The sequence below is a fragment of the Limulus polyphemus genome, unplaced genomic scaffold (assembly GCF_000517525.1).
Source record: "Limulus polyphemus unplaced genomic scaffold, Limulus_polyphemus-2.1.2 Scaffold1669, whole genome shotgun sequence".
Classification (NCBI taxonomy): Eukaryota; Metazoa; Arthropoda; class Merostomata; order Xiphosura; family Limulidae; genus Limulus; species Limulus polyphemus.
Window position 1 is genome coordinate 1 of NW_013667279.1, and position 24,955 is coordinate 24,955.

Here is a 24,955-nt window from a genome sequence, read left to right on the forward strand (position 1 = left end):
TCTCTCTATCTGCAATTCTCTATGCTGTCACTTCTCTTCTCTGCGTTATTTGCCGGGTTTATATATAAAAAAATAGAGGTCGTCTGGCAAACATGATCCTTCTAGAAACTCATCACGTGTTACCAGGGTCACGTGACTTCTGCTGTCGTAACAATATGAATTCTCAAATCCTCATTCATCACGATTTTTTAAATGCAAGCCTTTTAGTCTCAAAACTACGTGTTGTGGTTTTTCTTTCATGTATTGAGTTATGAAGTTTTGTGAAAAATCTGTACGTGATGGATAAAAATGGATTTTTTTGGATTCAGCGTACAGAAATTACTGTAGAACATGTAAAAATTTCAAGACAATAAAACCATCGCAGGCCTGTGTTATTAAATAGTATGTTCTTCAGGTACATGTTCTCACTCCTTGTGACTTAGTCTAGCATATAAAACTCTTCCCAAGTTAATGCACCACAATAGAGTTAATTTGCACTTTAGCCTTACTAAAGAACAATAACAATGTGTACTTCAAATAAGAACCTACGTTTCATTATTCTTCAGATCAAATTATACATAATTTTCTCACTGGCAAACTCAAACAATTAAATTAGATGTGTTAGCCGAACGACACCAACACAAATGAAAGTTAACCCTAAAGTTACAAAAGAACGCGAAAATTTCTCAGAAAGTTAAAAACTACATAAAAACACCCAAACTTGATACCAGCTGACGAAAGTGAGAGACTTAAGAATTCTTGTGTAGAACTTAAAGTTACAGAAACACTGTTTAAATCCAAAATGAAACTAAGTCAATTAAATATTTTTTTGTTGTTGGAAGAGCCTTCTGAAAAATCAAGAGACTTGTGTAGTGTTGCAACCATTTATAAAATTTTGTATAGGCTTGTGGAAATTATTACTGTTGTAGCTTTCTGAAATTCATTACCAAAGTGACGGTGTTTGATGATTACATAAGTTATGCTAAACTGTTTATTAAATGGATTTCAACATTATACTATCTGAATATTAGTTTGGCATGTTCACTACCAAGTTTATTTTTTACGTACACAGAAACACACATATTATTATAATTCCTTATATCTTGCTCATTAAATCAGCATTTTTTAAAGAGATAACTTTATGAAATATTACACTGATGATTATGTGCATTTAGTTCCAAGATTTGAAAATTAATACGATTTTTTAATTATGAAATTATTGTATACATATTTCTAAGAACATTTATTTAATATCACACTTTAAAGTCAAAAAAGAAAGAATATGTAGTGTTACACGTGTGTGCACATGGCATTAAAAGAGTTAACACATACAATTTCAAATTTATATCTAAATGAAAATCAACTGATTTCTAGTTTTGTGCATGATGGTTAAGAAGTGAAGTCCAACTAGATTCTACATAGATCATTAGTGATTTCTAGTTTTGTGCATGATGGATAAGAAGTGAAGTCCAACTAGATTCTAATAGATCATTAGTGATTTCTAGTTTTGTACAAGATGGATAAGAAGTGAAGTCCAACTAGATTCTAGATAGATCATTAGTGATTTCTAGTTTTGTACAAGATGGATAAGAAGTGAAGTCCAACTAGATTCTACATAGATCATTAGTGTTTTCTAGTTCTGTACAAGATGGATAAGAAGTCCAACTAGATTCTAGATAGATCATTAGTGTTTTCTAGTTCTGTACAAGATGGATAAGAAGTCCAACTAGATTCTAGATAGATCATTAGTGTTTTCTAGTTTTGGACAAGATGGATAAGAAGTCCAAACAGATTTTAGATAGTTCCTCAGTGGTTTAATCTAGTTAATGAGTACAGAATTTGTTCTAAAATGTTGTTAAATCCAAAGCTTTTATCTGATAATAACAAACACAAAAACAAAGCCATTAAGTTATTCATTTGTACCAGAAATCTATACAAGACCAAGTTACTCATGGTGTAATCTATTTGGAATATATGTAAATCTCACACACACACACAAGACATCCTGGATGAGGAATCCTACCTAATAACTTAATAGAAATGTTGCCACTCTGATGTACTTTACTTTCATTGTAATTTTTTTTGTAATAAAGAACAAATCTGAAATATAAACAATGATGTGTAATCATATTCGTTGAACAAATCTGAAACATAGACAATGATGTGTAATCATATTCATTGAACAAATCTGAAACAAACAATGATGTGTAATCATATTCATTGAACAAATCTGAAACAAACAATGATGTGTAATCATATTCATTGAACAAATCTGAAACAAACAATGATGTGTAATAATTTTCTTTGAACAAATCTGAAACAATGATGTGTAATCATATTTATTGCAACGAAGAAAATTCTTGCTGAAAATAAACGTTTGATGTCAGGTAAGTTTTATTAAAGAGAATATTTTAACAGCACATTGCTCATTAGATTCTACAAACAGTACAACAACAATGTGGGGTTGTTTGTGTCATGTACACAAAAAGAAAACCAATACAAGAAAAAATAAAATAAATAAATTCACAACCTATGGATATCATTCACATACTTCTGAGACATCAACTTAATGAAAATATAGTTATATATAAAAATAATGCAGTGATTTTTGACAAACTTTTACAGTTTTTCAACACGAATCAGTACACCAAAAAAAACAATAATTCTTTAATATTATAAGCATCGAGACCATACTGTACTTTAGTTTTTGGTAGTTTGGAAGCTTGATTACTCCAAGGAATTCAATAAGTTTTAAAGATTTGTTACCAAATTAAATTCCCTATTCACATATTTACTATTTAATTCAAAATCATCAACAAAGTGCAGGTTAATCTATTTAGCAACAGCTGATTAGAACACCAAGCTTGTATATTATAATTTAAAATATAAATTTACTATCACAAGAGGTATTTTACCTAGAAATCAAACTTCTATCTATTTTGAATATTTCTTTGTACTTCATTTTTTATAGAACCATATACAATTAAGTTTTTCTTTCTTTGACTGTCATCTTAATAACCAGTATAACAATAATACAAATAATGGACAAATAGCTTACACAATTAAAGGCACCAAAGCAAGTTTAACGAGTGAGTCCAAAATTTGATTAAATTACTAGAGTTCCCTATCTTCTGTGTGTACAGCCCACTCAGTGATTTCATTAAATTGATTTAAAATAACAAGGAATTATATTCAAAGACACATTGTAATGAATCATATAAAAAAAAATATTTCCAAAACTTGTGTCAGTGCCTTTATAGGAAATATGCTATCACAAATCATACTAAAATATAATTACAGAGCTTTAAATTTATACATAATCAGTCCTTTTCTAAACATGAAACTTTTCTTTGATCTCACAATTTGGAAACAAATAAATAACATAAAAAAATCATTCTCTAAATTTGTTGAACTTACTTTTGCAACTCAGTTAGTAAACAGAATTTTTGGAAATATATATGACTTGAAAATCATTACACTTTCTACACAAATATGAACTGGTTATTTAAAGTATGTGGAAAGTTTTATAACAACTTGAACTCTTATCTCCTCAGATAACAGCTTCCTTTAAAACTTTAAACTGGAACAATAATGTACATTTTGTGAAGCTAAGATTTTCAACAGTTGTAATTGTTTATAAAATTTTAAAGGCCTATTTCGTAAACCACAAATTTTTGAAATATATACAGTGTCTATATATGTACACAAGTAAATAATCCCTTGAAATAATTATATAAATAACAACACTTTATAACTAGGATTGTTTTTTTATTTTTACAACACATACTTCTGAAACAGACTTTGTAAAACTAGTTTATTAAATATTTTCATTCCCCAATGTAATTCTACAGACAAGTACACTGTAATGGAGATAGGCTATTTTACGTGATGGGCTTTTTTCTTTGGTAACACAAGTCTTATCTTGATTTCTCATTAATCTTTAAAGCAAACTAATTTTACAAAATAATGATTATTTTGTGCCCCAAAATAGTCATTTATCTATGCAGCAACTATAGTATATATTAATAAAATATATACATTTCTTTTATGCACATGAACAGCAGTAACTGTATATACACCATGTAATAATATCATAATGAAACGTGCCTTATGTCAGTCTCTAAGTGAGGTACACCGACTCCTCCAGTTTGATAGTGACAAACTCAATGTTCATCTCTCAAACAATCGATTGTATCAGTTATTATAATAGTAAGTTACTGCTGAATAAAATCAGAACAAACAGATTTATAAACATGCCTCTTATCATAACTTATGTCAGTCTCCAAGTGAGGTACACCGACTCCTCCAGTTTGATAGTGACAAACTCAATGTTCATCTCTCAAACATTCGATTGTATCAGTTATTATAACAGTAAGTTACTGCTGAATAAAATCAGAACAAACAGATTTATAAACATGCGTCTTATCATAACTACCACAGTGTATACTATTATAATCAACTACATACTCTAGCTACGGATGTTTTCAAATCTGTTTATTTCTTCGATAAATCACCCGCTTCTGTATCTTGTTATAAAGTCTTTAATAAGTGTGCATGGAAAATCATTAAACAAATTTATACACAAAAGTTTTTGTTCCTTTTATGGAATTATATTCGAAAATGTGTTGCAAGAAATCATATTAACAAAACATTTGTGTTAACACACGTGTTAATTACTGTTGGTATTGTTGTAGAATCAACAGTCCAATTTAACATTTGTTTAATCAAATAATTTCATGACATACAATCATGGAAAACTTCTCCATAACAAATTTATTATTAATAATTCTACAATAATATCAACAGGAATTACTGTTCATAAAATGGTTATACACACAAACAATATTATGCATGTTTCAACATTCAATAGTACATACAGCAATATAAATAATGAGAAAAAGAAAAACACATTTAAACAAAATTCCTAATAATTACACCCAAATCTACTTTTTTTTTCTTCAGTACCTATATGTTAAAAGTGCCCACTTTTCACCACACTTTGTGTTCAAACAGGCAACTAACATAAAGTACTGTTTGACTAGAAAAATCTAAACCTACTGGTTTTTTTTTGTCAGAAAACACTGTCATAGAAGTTACATCATTTGTCTACAAAATGTTGAGAATGTCACAGATAACTACAAGCTATACACCTCTTATTACATCATCATAACTTAAACTCAAAGGGAAAATTTTTGAGAAACTGAGATGGGATCAAATGTTACAAAGAAAAGATCCCAGTTTGAGATTAGCATTATAATTTATAAATTATTGTTAAAAATGTTTACATATGACTAATATTTGTAAAAATATATAAAGGAACAATAATCCAAAGATTATGCCTTTGGCTAGAATGCATCCATATAAACCTTAACTCAAGATGAATACCACTATTAAACTCCATTATTCATTCTTAGGATAGCCGTTCATATCAAACTTGAATAATGGAAAACTAACATACCAGTTAAAACAGAAAAACACTTTTCCAAGCTGTATTCCGGGATAATAAATAGCCATTACTTGTATCACATTTCTTTTATAAAACTTTTTGATTCAGTTTCAACTAAAAACATTAGATGACATTGAGTTTGGACAGTTTTGGCAACTTGTTTGATAAACTAAACCAAACACTAAGTGGAAGCTTTTCCCAACCCTGACTTACAATAATAAGAGTGTTTAAATGTTCACACGAGGTGCGAGATATCTTGAACATCACAGGCAAAAACTGTCTAAAACAAAGACAAGACATATAGGAAAATATACTAGTTTTGTCTCATGTGGATTTTTTATAATTCATTTGTAGGCTCAGAACATATGCTTTGTATAGACTGTTGACAAAATCTTGATCATGCTGTAAAACAAATTATTGAAATATATATAAATACATAGTAATAACTTCCTATCAAAGTAAGCTATGTGCTTAGAGCAAAACGCAAAATCAGCCTGACCAACTAGTATGAACAATATGACTGATAATGAAATATTTAATATTGCAATGTAAAGAATGACATATTCTTAATATAATGTTTAGCTGTCTTCATTAAAAAGAAAACTAATACTTACGAGTCTTAATTATGATTCTTAACCAAGCTGTGATAAAACAAATCAAAATACAACAAGTAAATAAAAAGTTGTATTACCTTTAACAGATACATCAATGCCCCCTTTAGCTGGCTTCTAGTCAGGGGAATGATATCTTGGGGAAAGTCAGTAAGATAATCTTCTTCCTTTGTTACTGATGTATTTATTAGGCATGTAAAAGGTAAAATATTGATCAAACATACAAATCATTATACTGTCATTCATATCAAATACAGCAGTATTCGATACGAGGACCGTCCTGGAGTAGTCATCCATATCAACTATCATTCAGGCAACATATCAGTGTAAGAATAATGATAACAATGGCCGAACTTCAGTTTTGAACAGACATGCAAGATCACGATGTGTGACAACTGTTGTCTAGGAAATAAAACCTTTTACTGGTGTTTTTAGTAAATCTATGTCTTGATGTAGGTTTGTCAAGACATTCCAGATATGAAACTAAGAAAGAAGTGCTTGCCTGTACACTGTCTTCATATAAATATAGTATAGAGAAACAAAATACTGCTGTATTTGATATGGATGACTACGCCAAGACGGTCTTCGTATCGAATACTGCTTGCCTGTACACTGTCTTCATATAAATATAGTATAGAGAAACAAAATATAAAATATTGATCTAGTTATATTCAAACTTTCTGAGTACTGCTGTATTTGATATGAATGACTACTCCAAGACAGACTGCTGTACAAATTATCACAATATTACAGCACAGTGCAAATAAAAAGAATACTTCAAAATGGCTTTCCTTTCTTTCTTTCTATCAAAATATGACAATAAAGATGATACTTTAAACAATGGCACTTATATGTAAACTAAACTTATCGTTACCTATTTATAAGAATAATGCTAGAAAGTTGTGAACAATTCATAGTTGATATATTTTGGACAACACGCTAGTTTTATAAATTCTAATATTTGAGTATATACTTTACCCGAGTCACAGCTGGCTGTATATGATGGTTTTATGAAAGCTTCAGGTGGAAGTAATGGAAGACTCGCTGGACAGGATGTCATCAAGACAAATGTCTGTAAAGAAGACAAAATATTTCTGTATATTTTTTCAAAATATAAAATTATCATTATAAGCATCGAAAAAACAATTTTGCTTTATGAAGGTACAAAACTGCCTCTCTTACAATTTTTTCCTATTTTAACAAACCAAACTGCCAGTCAATTCTTTATAAAATAATAGTACAATAAACTATCTGAAACTGTGGTTGAAAGCTATTGAATCAACTGTCTGATGAAAACAACTCGTGTTAATTCTAGGGGGGGGGGCAAAAAAAGTACCATAAAACAATAATTATCCTAAGTCTGTTGTTAGCAATCTCTAGATATTCTAAGACCAAAATACGAAACTTGGTAACCTGAGAACTCTCAAGAGTAGACCTTTCTTCATCAGGAACAAACTGGGATATCACGAGTTAAACTGCAGCATCCTTCATAAATTGATAATTATTCTAAATTTGGGGTTAGTAAATTCTCTAGATATTATGTAACTACTGTGGGATAGTAACTGTGGCTTTAAATAGTAGCCTGGTTTATATCAAGCAAATATTATTAATGTTATTTAATGAAAGGTTTCCTATTAAATGTTTATATCAGAACTAAATACCCAAATGAATTAAATCTCTTCAATTCAAGTTAAGTCAGACAAGTACTCAAAAACCATAATTCAAATTAGTAACAAGAAAACCATTAATTTTTAAGAGAACTAACAGAATGTACATATAACATTTAGAAATGTAATCCTTTCCAAGGCAATAAAGAACACCTGTGCAAAATTTACTACTTGGATATGAAAAAAAAAAATTTTGATGAAGCAGAAATTATCAACTAGATGACAAATCTTATATGTAAAATTCATAAAAAATTTAAAACATTAAAATCAATTGGAAGAATTAAGACCCAGACTGGGTGTGCAAGAATCTCGTAGTAATATTCTTTATATTTTTCTGAAACTTGAACAAAATAAGCATGGTGTTTGTTTGCATGGACTGTTATATTTACATATTCCATAAATGAAACATTTGAAAATAATTCTACCATTAGTTTAAAATTTTAAATGAAAATAATCATGTAGTATTAAAGAAAACTACAGTTCTTATATACAAAAGGTTATTTTATTATTCTAATTACACAACACCATTTAATTAAATGACGTTCTCGTCAGAAGTTACCTGACAAGGTAAAAGTTAACTGGCTGTTACTTGTACTACAAGTCCCCCTTTTTGTGTGTTAGTTAATATAACTACCTAAATACAGACAGTAAACTTTAAACAAATAAAGTACTGCAAACAATTATGTATACAAAAGCTTTTAAAATGAAAAATCTTTAACACACCTTGGAAAATTGCTTGTGTAAAGGATCACTGTTGCATGATAAGAAAGTACTAGGCTCTGCAGGAGCAAAAATTTTGTCTGGGGCTTGTTCAAACATAACTGGTGTCAGAAGTGAAACTGAAGGACTTTTTACTGATGACTTGGTTGAAAACTTTGACAAAATAGAATTTGAAAGTAAAGTTGGTTGAGAGGATAAAATAGGACTTTTGAAAGGCACAGGGGCAGGTGAAGGAGTCTTTTGGTTTGATTCTTTTGTATTTTCTGGTTTTGAGATTAGCTCTAGCTTTTTTTTAGTTCTTGTTCTTTAGTAAGAGTCTTGTGACTTGATTCTTCCATATTACCAGATTTTGAAATTAGCTTTAGCTTTTTTTTTAGTTCTTGTTCCAAGCTCTGAGTTGAAAGAGAGAAATGAAGAGAGCCATTAGCAATTGACATTTGTTCAGATCCAGACTTCTGCTGTTTTGAAGACAATTTTTTAGGGTCACACAAATTTGACAGCAGCTCATTAAGAACTCTTCCAGTACATCCAGCCGACTGTTCTGTGCTATAAATGAGAGTAGGATCACTCTCAGAATGCAAAGACTTCTTTAAGTCACTTTTACTCAAAGTGACTTTACTATTTTGTTTTTCTGAACTAAGATCTGAACAGATTTGTTGGCTTTGATATGCCTGAGCAAATAATGTTGCAACACTTAATGGTGTTGTGCTAGGAGAGTATACTTCTTTAGAATCAACATTTGTTTGCTTAGGATGTCTCACTTTTACTTTTCCAACAAAAACACAATTATTTGACTGACTAACTTTTGGATATTTGATTTCTTCTTTGGTCACTTTCTGTATGCCTTTGTTTTGAATCTTTCCTTTTTCCTGAAAAAGAAAACAAAGAAGAGATACATATTTTATGTTGTTGAAATAGTTACTAAAAATATGCTTTACTCTACCTCATGATGTAGATTACAAATAAGTTAAAAAAAAAGAGAGAGAGACTGACAGACTAAAATGATAAACAAAAACAATTTATTTCTGCCAAACTAGTTTTTATTTTCCTCTGATGATTAAAATATTTAAGAATTTGCAACATATTACGAACAGCTATTGGTGGTTTATAATGACACACCTCAAACTAAAGTTACATATATTTATAGTTTAGTCCAATGAGCAACAAAGTTCACCAATAATCATACTGAAGCCAAAACCTGATCGCCAACCAGATTCTAGGTAAAAAAAAACATAGGAAGATCTAGTGGAAAATATGGGGCAGTTGTACAAAAATTGGATAGATAGAATGCACATTATTTAAAAAACACAACAAAATGAGAAAAATAAACCTGTATACAGTTTTTATAATTAATAAAGCTTAGATATTTAAATCAGTTATGTTTTCATATGAAAATTCTTATTTCTATTCTCATTGGCAAAGTAGAAGAACATTGACAGAATGCTGATAGAGAGGCATAAATTTGTAAACTGTGTTCTTATTGTCCGACGAGCAATCTCTCAATATTCGATGACGAGGAACCCACTTTGAGACTAATAATGGTTGGAGACGGCTTGAATGGGTAATGAAGAAAAACGTTAATATAAGTTTAACATAACAGCAACATTTCAACAAGGTTTTGTCATCATCAGGTACCTGATGTGATAGTGTTGATGTGCTTTGATAGAGTTTTATACTTTGGCACAGAGTAGCATGGCGAGGCTGATTTTATTGCAATGATTCTCTTATTGATGTATAAAGACAAAGTTGAAAACATGAAAGGTAAAGTGAAGGTTTATAAGAACCTATACAAACTCTGGAGAAGTTCTGAATACCACTTGTCAGAACCAAAGCCTTTGATGATGCACAGGGTGAAACATCTGAAGAGTCCCAGGCAAAGTCATAGGCCAAAGATGCATTGACCAGCTTAGCCTTGTTTTAATGACCTTGGAACTGGTTGTGAAAGAGAATTGGATGGGAATTGAATCTAGGACTCCTTTTGGCTTTGATATTCAATTTGCTGGCCTTTTGGAATGCTATGGGGTTGGTAAGGTTGGATTATCTATGAAATATATACCAGTCTCATTTCTGAGCCTGTCATGTTCTTTGGTAGTCCAGTGTCCACCATGGATGATGATGATGATACAGTGTAAAAGAGTTAAGGCTTTAGGGATTATAAGTACAACAACCTGGTCAATATGATCAGTTTATGCCTCTATGCTGTCCTTAACAGTTGGCAGATTACCAAAAGCAGGATCAAGCATGCACAGGAATAGAGAGAAAAACCTGGTGGCTCCAGCTTCAACTCTGGCATACGAGTCAGGTGGTAGTGACTGCAGTCAATCTGTCTTGGAATAACAGACAAATGACAACTGCCTCACGGAATATTGTCCATTTACCACGAAAAAAAAAGGGAGAAAGTGAACAAATGGACAAATAAATGACAATAAAAGTCTGACTCAGGGTACGGAAACATGTATATTCTTCAGTACTGAACAAAGAAAGACTGAACTGAAAGCAAATACTGATACATCTTTTCAATACTGCCACCACCCCAGAAGGGGCTGTGCATAATTAAGTCTCCCAGGGTGATGAAGAAAGATGGCAACAGCTCAATAATATCATCAAAATCTGCTTAATAAATTAACACTCCTAGTGGCAGATAGAGAAACAAGTGTGTGCGTGTGTGTGAGTGAAGGTACTACCAATGGAGACACAGATGACAATGGACTTTAGAGGTGTAGAAAGTGGAACAGTCATTGAAGGAGTATGCTGGTCAACCAATAATACTACTACTCCTTGAATATGTCCATCACAACTGAATTTTATCGGCAGCTTTTAGATGTAAGGAGACAAAAACATTAAGAATCAATCACAGCCATGATATTATTTAAATTACTATAAAAACCTTGACAGATCCACTGTATCATCATATCAGCAAACTTTTTGTTTTTGCTTGCAAACACCTTTTTTTTCCTCCATGGACCCTGCCTGGGATCAAAGGAGGAGGTCCTTGATCAGATTGAAGGGATTACAATGAGCAATGTTGAGATGATATAATGATCTTATAGATCAGGTTTTGATTGATCACAAGTATTAGTGGTAGGAACAGAGATGGGAGCAGAAAACGACTTATCCACGTGCATGTCTACAGAGCCAATAGAACTTTCAGATGGTTTTAGAAAGACACTGAGGGTGGAGCAAAAGTATCTGATAACACCCCTACTGAAACAGTATGGTTTGGTATAACTGTTTACTCTATGCCTCAGAGTAAGATGCATTATTCAGTTTTATCATCTTTACCCCTTTATCTTCAACCCATTTCGAGCAAGACCAAGGATATGAGGGTTGGAACCAGTACAGTTGACACAGTGTGGATCAAACTGACACTCACCATTATCATGGTCTTTGTCATAACAACAAACAGGGTAAAGAATGATGACAATAATATGTTTTACTGTCCAAACCACTGATAGTTAAAACATCAGAGGATTTTGAGTATAAAGCCATATTTTACATTTCAAACAACCTGCCTTCATAGTAGCAGGGGGGGTATGGAGATGTAAACATCAAAATAAGTAACCTAGTCAGCTCAGATTTTCTTTTTTGGAGGAAATGTGTCTGACAGCTGATTCTTCTTGAATAGAAAGTGTGTGTGTTTTCTTGTAGCAAAGCCACAGTGGGTCCTCTGAGAGGAATCGAACCCCTGATTTTAGCATTGTAAGCCCATAGACTTACTGTTGTCCCAACAGGGGACTGAATATAATATAAAGACCAGCATGAATCTCCAGCTTGGTGATGTTGCAAAGACCCTTCTCTATTATAACTCCTATTGATGAATTCACAAGACTGAGAAAGTGACCTCAATGGGAATTTCCCCAATAACATTTGACATAAAGAAGAGTTCACTGTTTTGTGGTCATTAAATTTCAGCCAGCAGGTCCAAGATACTTATTTCTTTAGCAACTCTGAAGAGCTTGCAAGTTTCTCTAAGCCCCTTTTGGATTAAAGAAGTAGTTGATGGAAAGAGGTTTCTGATAATGAATATAATATGAGAAATCAAGTTACAAATATTGAAGATGGTGATTGTGTGTGACTGTGTATTCTGTGAATGATCATTTGAGTTTAATCTGTTCTTGCAAAATCTATAAGGGTAAATGGGGAATATTCATTGCTCGCTGACTAACTACTATAAAGTACAACATGGAGACATTGTACACTGTCAAATCTCAACATAATAAGGACTATGAGTAAGCAGGATTTTGTGAGCACTACCCAAACACCAGCACCAGACATTTTGTCCATAACACTCAGCTGACCATAGTCTAAACTGACTATCTGAATGACCTGGAGGGAGCCACACAGAGCATCCTAGCAACAAGATTTCAAGGCAGTGGATTGCAACTACCAGTCTTCTCTCCCTCTTTTCAAGCTGATTCATGTTGGTTTACATCCCACAAAAGATAACTTACACAGGTATAATTTTCTCACAAGTAGGAATCCAAGTCATGGGGTTTTAATTGTTAGTAATGTTTGTGGTACATAGGTAACAAAGTATATTGCAGAATGACATCTAAAATCACATACATGTCCTGAATTAATATTTCAAGATACTTACTAATGGCTTAGAATATCTGATTACTAATGGTTTTGAACATTCTCTTCAGTTTATATTTAATTAAAGTTTTTAAAAGTCCCTTGGCTTCTTGCTCACTATGCAAATGCAAACAAATTATAACTTAATGCATAAGACACAAGATTGGAAATGCCATTCTATTTAGCTCTTATTTTGTATAATAAACAACATGATATAATTGTTCAGAAACAACTGAAAAACAAACTAGACAACATGCATGTGTTTGTTTTAAAGCAAAGCTTCACAATAGGCTATGCGTTGTATCACATCTTGAAATACAGAATTATTAAGTCCTTAAGCTTACCACTAAGCTACTGGGGATTAATTAAACAATGAAAAAATAAAAAGGATTGAGACAAAAACATTTTATACACAAGTTAGGTATACCCATTTAAAACCATTAGCTAAATGATGAAGTTCTTGAAAATGAGTAAATAAACGAGAAAAGGACCATATCAGATTTGACCCGCACACCTAATATAGAAACTAAGTTAAGATTTTAGAAAGACACAATCCTAAACTCAAGCACAATCTTACTTTGTCATATTCATGTTGAGCTGCAGACAGCAAGCTTATAATATCCTGTGATTTCACACCACCTTTCTCTTGGACCCTGGACTGGCTAAAGCCACTCTGTTCGTACCAATTATAAGCAGCAGTGCATTTCTGTTGTTGAAGAACAGGCTTACCTTGCTTGGTAGCACAGGGTATTTGATAAGCAAGTCTAACACAAATGTAAATTTTGTTAATTACCAAAACTAAACAGAAAACTTCTCCCACAGAAGTATCTTATAATTATTAGCTTGTATATAAAATTTGACATAATGTTTGAAGTCATGTATGATTTTTTCAAAGTTAAAAACCAACAAATAAATAAGTTACACAAACAATTTAGCTACTGTATGAAAATTCAATGTGCTTCATTTTTATATTTTTTTTCATATGTATAAGGAAATAAAAACAGGTGCTTTAGGTGAATTAATGTAGAATAAACCACCAAATTATTAACACAAATTTCAAATCTTCACTGCTTACTTTGATTGGATTATGTTCCTAATTTCTCAAGTTTACTAATGATGTTAGATTTAATTAAGATATGCCAACGTTTAAAGCCAGATGTATTACAGTCAATAAATTTAGCAAACTTAAGTAAATTAAAATCAGACATTAGTTACTGCTTACTTAACTTGTTCTTACAATTAAATGATGACTGGTGATATAAGCACAATACGATATGACAGCAAAACGTTTTTGAAAACTGTACTTATCATTTTACATATATCATTATATTTGTATGGTCTTTTTCTAAGGAAAACATTACAAAGAATAATTTAGTTTACAATTAACCATTCTAGTTTACCAGCTTACTGAAAGAACCACATACATTACTGATTTGTAGAGCATGGCACTTTTGATAACCTATTTAATTGGTTACTTATGATAATTTGTTACATTGATTAGTGTTGCATAAAATAATTGCAATCAAATTGACTTATGTCACAAGATAAGTCAAATAACTGATATTATTACAATTTCATGATTATTCCAACTATCCAATTAATCAAAATATTGAAATTATTATTTCTCATTAGTATTATTTCTCTCACTAATTCACAGTTGTTCAGCTCAGTATGTTTGTCATGACACACACACACATATATATAATCAACAAATATAAATTAAGTTTTCCAATTATTTCAATTAACAAAGTCTCATGTGAGAATGACTGATTAGTTAAATGTAATAGATTAAAAAATTAATCAACTATCAAATTCCACTAATCTACCAGCTCAACTGATGTGCATGTCAAGTGGAAAGAATTGAGGTAAATATAATTAAATTGGTTTAAAACAGTTTCCAAAAATTAACCATCTGTATAAATAGAAAGTAATAAATAAATAAATAAATGTGTGTGTGTGTGTGTGTGTGTGTGTGTGTGCTTGAGTGCATATGGGGAAGTTTTTAAACTTCATTAAACTATACAAAAAATAAATTAGGAGTAGCGAAGTATGGATGATGTCACCATACGTGCATGGGAAGCTTTCTATACTTCTTGAACTTATGCAAATATGGAAAGTACAGATGACATCACCATACGAATAATGGAGGATGGGTGTAGATAGTACTATACACTGCAAAGGGAATGGTATTTAGATAACAGATCTCTCATCCCTCAATAGCTATATCTCAGAATGTGTGTGTGAATTTTATTTGTTTGTACACATTCATACTGTCATCCTGCTGAATTTTAATACTTGCCCTCAATACCCAGGTTTTCAAAGGATCACTAGATCTGGTGTCTCTTACTAGATAATCAATTAGTTTGTCATTTACAATCAAATCACTCAGCTTTAAAGTTGAATGTTTTCGTATAGGAAACATAATGTATAGTAAGTCAGTATATCAGTTTATTAGGCACTGGTTTAGTTTATAGTATCCTTTTTTTTTTCAGTGGCTTATAGAATATATTTTGTGTTTCATTTATTTTTTGGTTATGGTATTTTGTATTTGAATGTGCAAGTTTACAAAATGTAAAGTAATTAAAATGGTTAGATGGCCTGCCTAGACTACTTGCATATGAGGTTTAGTACGTAGAGTCATGCAGGGTGTCTGAATGACTGTAACGTTAAACCTATTTCAAACACATTATACCCACCAAACACCTCCACTACAAAAGACACTTTTCATAAAATGAAATGCCATAGATGAAATCTGAAAAATGGAAAGCATTATAATGAGTAGATTGTATAAATTAAATTTGACCAGAATGGAAGAAATATTTAGAGCATAGTACAATAATATAATTTTTCTGAGTCTGTACACGTGTAACAAAGCAAGCTATTGTCATATACATTATTTTTTCATGACAATTATTAAAAGTTAATGTTGTTTTGTCGTGTAGATCTTCTACTTATTATGTTATTTGTAGTTGATTTTGCATGTTTGATTGACAAGTATGGTCAAATGGTTTACAAATGACAGAATAAAAAGCCTCTAAACAAGTGAACATGAGAGAGTCTTTAAATTGAGAAAATTAACCAGGTTAGTAAGATAATGGGAAGGAAATAACAGTACGAAGATCAAAAATTGTCTTTTTGATTACTGTCACCAAGTTATAAGAGTAAGTGGATTAGCTTTGTACATCTGTGTTTATACAACCAGGCCTAGTTTAGAATTTTGTCACAGCTTTCAAATTTTATTCTTGGTTTGTTGCCAATTTGAGGTACCTACTAAAATAATAAGCATGGTGTTGACTTTATTTTCCCTTATGTACAAGAAGCTGTGTATGTTTATACATATAACATTAATGAAAAATACATCTTTAACTTTAAAACTTTTAATAAACAGAATATTCAAAAACTTTATAAAACACTGTAACTTGTAAGTGTACTACACTGGGATTATCAAATTTCATTTGACCTTGGAAGGCTAGATTCATAAATAAGTAATAGTTTCTGGGACAGAATATTTGCAGTCTATTTATAAGCAAATGTAAAATAAAATTGGCCAACACTAGTTGGAAATTTATTATTAATAAAAGCATACAAGGAACATTTCACTTATTAGAAGTTACCTATAAAAAGGATAACAACACAGACACATATGTGAATATGAAACAATACCTTTTTTTTCACAATAAAGAAGAAATGGGCTTTGTAGCTGAAACTCCAACTCGTAGGTTAATGGTTTAATTAAATTCGCTGTACTCAGCATATTGACTATTATAAACCAATAATATGGAAACTCAGACCTAAAAAAAAGAGACCAAATGCTAAGATTAGGAAATTCTTCTTACTTTTATGCAAAACTATAATTTCGACTGGTAGAAAAATACAAAGTAATGTTATCTTCCAGGCAAGTACATATGTATTTTATTTACTCTTCAGACTGACTTAACTATAATTTTTTAGCTGGAACATGTTACTTTGTCATTGCTTATCTGTGATGCAAAATTACTTCTTTTATAAAAACCCAGCCTGAAAAGCTCTGAAACTGGGCAAAATATCTCGCTATCAATAGGTGTGTAGCAAATATAGAGGAGTTTGGAATATTTCTTTATACAATCTTGTTCACTTTCACTTTGAAGTTCTTACTAATAATAATTTCTAATCTACAAGCAGGATCAACCAAGCTGAATGGAACCTCTCTTCCAGTACAATTAAAAGTGTACTGTCGATAAACAACAAGTCAATTGAGCTTAACAAGTGTCTGTAGTTAATGAGGCATAAAGAACTAGGACTACTACTGCAGAAAATAAAAAATACAACAGGTTTTCTTTAGGTTGTTACTTAGTTATTAATCTGAAGTTATTCCGTGTATTCATGTACAAGCAAGCACACCAGTTTACAAAATGCCTGTATTTTTGGAATTTGTATAAATTGTACTTGAGGAACAGTAGCATTGACATTTTTGGGTAAAAGCCTTGACCTTTCGTTTGTGATAATGTTGCCAACAGCGCTAAAAGCCCGCTCGCCATCTATACTGATTGGAGGTCCGGAGAGATAACGGCTTTCTATCCTGGCCATTGTGGGAAATCGAGCTTCATTTGACTTCCAAAAGTGAGGCCAGTGAAAGTAAATGCAGAAACAGTGATGTTGACATGTTTTAGAATCATTATTCTGATTAATGCCTCACTCCAACTTCTCAAACTGTAACCCCTATTGTTCTCAAAACCCCCACCTTCCCCCAGAAATCCACTTCTCAAGTCATGCCTGTTATTAACTTCTATTGTTCTCTGAATCCCCAACTTTCAATGGGCTGTCAATCTTTGTTGCTTGGAACATGTTTTTGAACTAAAGTAATTATTGACTGTAACTTTCAATACTGTGCAAGTTGCCACAAAGATTAGGGCTTAGATGCAATTTTCAATTACCCAGATTTGGCGGTTTTTAACTTCAACACTTGGTCGGAGTTGAGTATTACCAGGTAGTCCAATAACTGGCCGGGTGCCCATGCATCCTAGTATTTAAACAAAGTAAACCAGCTACTGTGTAGCAGGTCTCATCAATTTTACAGAAATAACTGAATGTTTTAAGTATGTGGTTGAAACTTAAAAATATGGATTTTAAAAATGGTAGCCTTTCTCTATTCAGACATCAAGCCTAAATTTCTAAATTGAGGAAGACTAAAGACAGAAACAAAAACAATTTAAATCTTTAAGAAATGGGCACCACTGCCTTAATTTATATAGATATAAAATTACCACCATACAAGAGCAAAATTTTTCTAAAAGCTTAAATAAATATATAATGTACAATATATATGGGCATAATTATAACATACAGCCTATACACATGTATATATTACATTTCTAATTTCTTACAGGTTATATACACTTATATTTCATTATGCAAAAGTAGTTTTATTTAATGACTATGGAACACAAATTTTAATGGAATATACACGGCAAAAACTAGTGCTCTTTGTTTCTTGGTTACCTAGATATGTATGTATGTATGTATGCATTTTATTTTACTTCAGAGTTTTCATATAACAATGTTTTGGGACAACAAAGAATCTATCGGTCCATCTTGGCTATCCAATCCTCTAAACTAAACTTATTAAATAGATAAATTAAAAAAAAAGAAAATCTTCAAGCCAGCCCTTATAATTCATATACTTATCAAGCTTTCTTTTAAACCAATTTAAATTTGGTGCCTCAACAACATCCAAAGGTCAACCACCCTGTTAGAAAAATAAAACTACCTTAACTGAAGATGACTCCTACACTTCCAAAGTTATTATTTTTCTATACTGAAAATATATTACCTCTTCTCACACTTATAGCTATTCTAGTTTAGTACTACCAAACTTTGCAAACTTTTTTTCTAATCCACAAGCCTTGTACTTCCACTTGCCTCACGATTAATGTGCTTCACTGTGTCTTTGCATGTAAATCATCATGTGACAACCCTCCACAAATAGGAGTGTGACACACCTTCCTGACCCATGTGACTCCCTCTATTCGATTCTATTGAACTATCACTTTGAAATTAGGCAGAAACGATGCACCAGTTTTAAGTAGGAAGGAAAGGTGGGAAGTGTGAAAGGAGGTAGGTACTTATCAGAATATATTTTCAGTGTAGGAAAATAACTTCTAGTATGGTATCTTACCTCATCTCACACACAGCTACAATCACACACTGAATAGGTGGAGGAACCGATGTGAGGGATATAGAGAAGTATCCTTTGAAAGTGTCTGAAGAACACCCTTGAAGTATGACCCCCATTAGGAAAGGAACACATGTGAAAGACCACAGCACTTCTGCATTAGGTATACTCTTTGCCCGGTGTGGAAAGTTATGTCGCATATACGAGCGGAAAGTAAGAGGAGCACATCCCCCCCCCCCAATAAAACTGCGTGGGTTTGAACCCAAATCCCACAAAGTACCAGAAGCACAGTCAAGGATAAGAATGAATGGAGGATCCCCACCCACAGAAGGGAATGTGGGTAAAACTAAAAAGGAAGTGCCCCACGGTGTAGAATGGCTAGGGTGCATTGGACTGTGTGTAGCCAGTCAACTCCAGTCCAAAACCAACCTCCATCTGGCATACATCTACTGACCCATGGTAGGAGGATGGTCCACACAATCTTCACCTCAAGTGGAGCAAACAGAAGGTTATACTAAGAAATCATTCTACAAAACAGGGCACATGAGCACAAATCCACAACCAGTCATCTAGGAATCTGACCTCTGAATGACAGTAGGAAGGGATGTGCCAATGTGGCAGTTAACATCAAATCCATACCCAATTGGACTGGTTCCACACTGTGCAAACATCAGCCTCAAGTAGTGAAACTCCTGAAGGTGAAGTGCCAGAGAAACAACCATTGCCCTGAGCAACATCATCCTCCAGATAGGACTGCACAGATGCTGGAGCACATGTGCGTACAACAATTTCCGGGACTCACTGAAGAAGATAGAGACAAAACTACTAGAATGAGGTAGGATAAGAAAGCACAACCTACACATGTGAGAATTTATGTTGATTGGTCCAGCTCCAATCCAAAAACAGTCACTGGGTACAGACAACCAAGTGATGGTAGGACAAGGGATCCCAATCAGAGGGATGAACTACAATATGACATATCTACTTGAAAGCAGTAGCATCTTCCAGATAGAACCACACACAAGCTGGAGTGCAACATCAATTTCCGGATCACACTGTATGGAAGTGGATCACCTCTGTAAAAGATACACAACCTTACCCTCCGGATAGAGCCACACAGAAGCTGGGCACAGCATCAACCTCTGGGACCCACTACATGGAGGTGGAGAGTATTTGTGAAATATGCACAATATTGCCCCCAGGGTAGGACTGCACAAAAGCTGGATGCAACATCAACATCCAAGACCCACCACATAGTGGTGGAGTGCATGATATTAGGAGTAAACACCATCTACAATGGCAAAATGCCACTGCCCTACTCTCTACTGAAGTGAAAAGATCCCATTCAGGAGGACTCCTCCATGGTCCAACATCCCAGCGGCTCATAACTGTAAAGTGGCAAGGACTCTCATACTCCACTTAAAGAACAAGGGGGGAGGCAAAATGTGGTAGAGAGTCCTGAGGAATGCAGACACTGGAGACAGTGCAACAATTCCTATTCTGAAAAGCAAACTGCCTGATTTATTTAATCCCTTCTGCTTTACCCATGCAAGTCTATGGGTTAGTGCATTAGTACAGTTCGAAACAGGCATATTAATTAAGCAAATATATTGCAAAGTAAATCTACTAGCAATCTTGTGGACACCCCATCTCAACAGTGTACGTTATTGGCCATGGGTATACATCAAGACTGTTGGGATCAGCCACTGCCAGAGGACAACTTGGGGGGGGGGGCATGACATACAATCCTTGCCAAGCTACCCCATGCAAAATAATTCTTCACTAGGGCCCAACCCCATAGAGATGGAGCAATAGAAGTAGTCTGGAGTAACATACACAACATCAATCCTGGATATGATTTAACAGAGGTAGAAGCACAGGCATCATGAACAGAATGACCCATGTAACCACAGTCTGCAGGATGATCTGATTTGTGATCTCACAAAATCAACCGCTGGGACCCATCACATGGAGGTGAAGCAACAGAGTCACTAGGCAGGAGATAATATACCCTGGTATGACTTATTGGTGGCTGTACAGTGATGAATTTGAGAGCGAGGTGGTATACCTTAACAGTCAATGCTTGCCACTGAGTGGGATTCTAGACCTAATAGGGACATGCCACTGTAAGCAAAATTAAGATACAGAAAAGATAACTTACCAAGTGACAGCTGCACTGATGTCTGGAGAATGGTGACAGGTGGAAGGCAATACCCAGATGAGGAAGAAACAGCTACCTGACTGAAAGATTTCCTCCAACAGATGATGGAGGAAAGATGCCATAGAAAAGGTAAGGTGCCTGATCTGATGTGATGATACCTGGAACAGATTGAGGAGACAGGGAGGAATACATTAGTCTAACAAATTGATGAACACAACCTGTAAGGATAGAAGGAGAAAGGTCACATACAGAGGAAAGTTGCCGGGGAATGAAAAAGTGGGAAAGTGAACCACAGAAGGTGGCTGTGCAAGCAATGTAACAAGGAAGAGCACGAATAGGACATAGAAGCCTATCTGGATCAGACAAGGAATATAGGTGGGAATAGAAGGAAGGAAAATTGGTTAGAAGGAAGAATGTCCCTCACAAGTTGCTGAAGTTTAAGGGAGAAACAATCAATCCAGATAAAGGAGAACATATGTGGAATGGAACAGTACATGAAATGTCAATGGAAAAGATATCAGACTGATGATGCCCACAGGCTAAAACGTGTATGAAAGAAGTCTTAAAAGTAGGGTGATACAGGGAATATAAGGACAAAGGTTCAAATGGAGGGAGTATAAGGCAGTGAAGATCAGAATTAACATTCCAATCGGAAAGAACGGAGGTTGATAAATACAGAAGGAACTAAATAAAAGGGAGACAGTAGGAGAGGAAAATACCATATGGTACCTGGAAAAATGGAAGCTGTTGGATAGGGCTGCTCTCTAACAAGCTATAGAAGAGGCAGAAGTTGCATGATCAAACAACCAGGTGAGAAAATCTGTAAGAAGAGGAACAGTAGGTAAAGAAGGAGAAAATCCCAGACTCAAAGGTCAACAGTGGAAGACGTTCCACTTATGCTGATAGACCACAAGGAAGGAAGGATGAATGGTCCATGCTAAAAAGGAAGTGGCATGCACTGACAATCCAAATCTGCTTGCAAGGGACCAGATAAAAGCCAGGTGTGAAGAGCGAGATAAAGATAGGTGAATGAAGTTGACTGAGGAGGAATGGATTGAGAAGAGGAGGTATTAGGGTGGGGGTAGTTTGGAGCCAAAAAAGTTGAGAAAACCAAGATTGTGCTGGCCAGTAATGAACAATCAGAAGGACCTGACATGGAGTGGAATAGATGACTGAAGTCACCCTGGGAAGGAGTCAAATAGGAAGGTAGATATAAATGCATCAAAAGCATCCACTGCCAAGGTCTGAGGATGAGGAACCAGGAGTCAAGAAAAGAGGTCATTTGGTGTTGAGGAAAGTGGTAAAAGCATCCAGAGGAGAAGTATCTCACCAATTGCAAATACACCAGAAAATGTGGGGGATGAGGGACCACCCCATGGGATAAACCTTATTGGGTTAGGAAAGACAATCAGCCATAAGGTTGAAAGCACCTGGAACACAACATGCAATGAGACATATGGGCCAAATAAAGCAGTTCTAATGTTCAACCACAAAGAGAAGGGGAATGGGTGGTACCTTGGCGATTGATACAGGCAACAACTATGAAATTGTCCAAGTGGTTCATGATAAGTTGGTTCTGTACAATAAGAAGAAAATGATTCAAAGCCTTTCATACTGCAAGAAGCTCCAAGATGTTATGATATTTCAATCTGAGACCACTGACCAGAAGCCACCTGCTGCTTGACTCATGACCCCTGGCTGAGGAGAAAAACATCTGCCAGACGAGACAGAGGAAGTGGTATCCCCATTATCATATTGTCCTTGTTCAACTACCATTGAAGATCATTTGTAAGGGAAGTAGAAAGGGTAATTGGGAAGACCAATGGGTCCAGAGCAAGATTCCATTGGTTGCACAACATCCACTGAAGAGAATGCATATGTGCTCAACCCAAGGGGATAAGGGCTTCCACTGAAGCCCATGTCCCCAAAAGCAATAGAATTCTGCATGCAGAAAGAGAGGGCACAGAGAACTGAAAGCTCCATTGAATGGAGAAGGTTGGGCTTGACTAAGATACATGTTGAAGTGGACAAGATATTGAGTAAGCATCAGGAAAGTCTTCAACCAACCAACCAACACAAGCTGTTTTTGTCAATAGAAAACAAGTGTGTTGAGAAGATTCCAGCTTGGAATGAGCTAACAGGAGCCAGTCATCCATGTAGTGGTAGAAGTGAAACCAGTGAGCATTCATAAGTCAGGCTTAAGCTTTGACCACCCAACAAAAGACATACAGGGCTGAAGCAAACCAAAAGGCAAGGTGCAGAACTGATACAAAACCCCATAGCAGAGAAATCAAAGGTTGCATTGGGACTGATAAGAAACAGAAATATGGAGATAAGCATTTGAGATGTCTACATTGGTCATCCATAGACCTGGAGAAAAAACCAACTGAAGTGTCAGAAAGGATTTCATGGTAAAGCGGGGAAGATCCAGAAACTAATTGAGGCAGGACAGATTAATCACAGGATGACAGTCTCTGGTTTTCTTACAGACGACAAAAAACCTGGGGAAGGCTGGCTGACAGACTAGATAGCTCGCTGTGGTAGCAGGATTCTGAAGTAAAGGGAAGGATAGAGGTAAAGGAGACAATGGAGGAGGGGAAAGGGAATGGATAAGAAGTCCACCTGACACAACCTGGGTCACCCATGAATCAGGAATGAACTCTTGCCACAGGTGAACAACTTTGGCCAAACACACCCCAACTGGACCAGAAACCACCTGATAGTCACAGAAACTGGAAACCCTAGAGGTAAGAACTGGCCAAGATAAGGAAGGTGCAAGATGGGAAACAGGCATGGGAGAGGGCACAGTAACAGGGCGAGACAAACAAGCAACCAAAGAAAAAAGGGTTGAGTGTTGTCTCACAGATTCCACACATGACTCCAAAGACTTGTGACATTAATTCAGTTTGACTGAAATCCATTTATAACAACTCTCCACTTTTGTCCATCCAGCAACTCTTCTTTCCAATTTGCTAATTTATCCTCCACACCTATAGAGATAATTTTTTTAAAAGCATTTTATATTTCTCCTTGTCAAAGGCTTTCTGAAAATCTAGATACACCAAATCTACATCCTTGCCCTCAACTATATAAGCAGTAACCTTTTCAAAGAATGTCAAAAGATTTTTAGGCAAGATTTTCCCTTAGTGAATCCATGTTGATTATCCAATAAAATTCTAAACTTTGTTAATTGACTTTGCAAAGCATCTTTCATCAGACTTTCCAAAACTTTTCCTACAACCGATATAAGACTAATAGGCCTATAATTACTGGGACAATTCTTATTACCTCTTTTGATAGGATGAGTGACATTAGTTAACTTCCAATCCTTTGGCATCTGCTCACTCTTCTAGGATGTATCAAAAACAAAATAGTAGAATTCATATGGTTCTTTTCCCATATATATGATACAAGAACTTTATATATATATATATATATATATATATATAATAAAATATCACAAAACATTATGTGGTATGTTAATATTGGTGTGTAGATTTTAAATGGAAAATTTGAGCACACTGTCCCCTAGAGGCATGAGCCCATTACAGTATCTCCTTGAACACAGCCCTACCAAGAGCTTGACAAGACAGAAAATTTAATAAAAGAGCAAACTTGGCCAAATTTCATTTATCAGAATAAAAT

At 34.1% G+C, this 24,955-nt stretch overlaps 1 protein-coding gene and 1 long non-coding RNA gene across 2 annotated transcripts in view; both read right to left on the bottom strand.

Annotated features, from left to right (window-relative positions):
• Positions 1–2,096: 2,096 nt before the first annotated feature.
• On the bottom strand, positions 2,097–13,762 carry LOC106464498. The gene is made up of 5 exons (XR_002611762.1): positions 13,576–13,762; positions 8,427–9,292; positions 7,015–7,108; positions 6,117–6,211; positions 2,097–5,827 (listed from the first exon to the last, which is right to left on the bottom strand). It is a non-coding gene; the product is annotated as an uncharacterized LOC106464498 (long non-coding RNA).
• A 1,944-nt stretch (positions 13,763–15,706) lies between these two features.
• Positions 15,707–24,955, bottom strand: part of LOC111087039 (mRNA-decapping enzyme 1A-like) — a 14,125-nt gene continuing 4,876 nt past the window's right edge. Inside the window, exons 3-4 of the mRNA XM_022392234.1 lie at positions 16,662–16,789; positions 15,707–15,750 (exon numbers count right to left, since the gene is read on the bottom strand). Of these exons, the coding sequence (XP_022247942.1) occupies positions 15,707–15,750; positions 16,662–16,789 (172 nt within the window). The remainder of the gene's footprint in view (positions 15,751–16,661; positions 16,790–24,955) is intronic.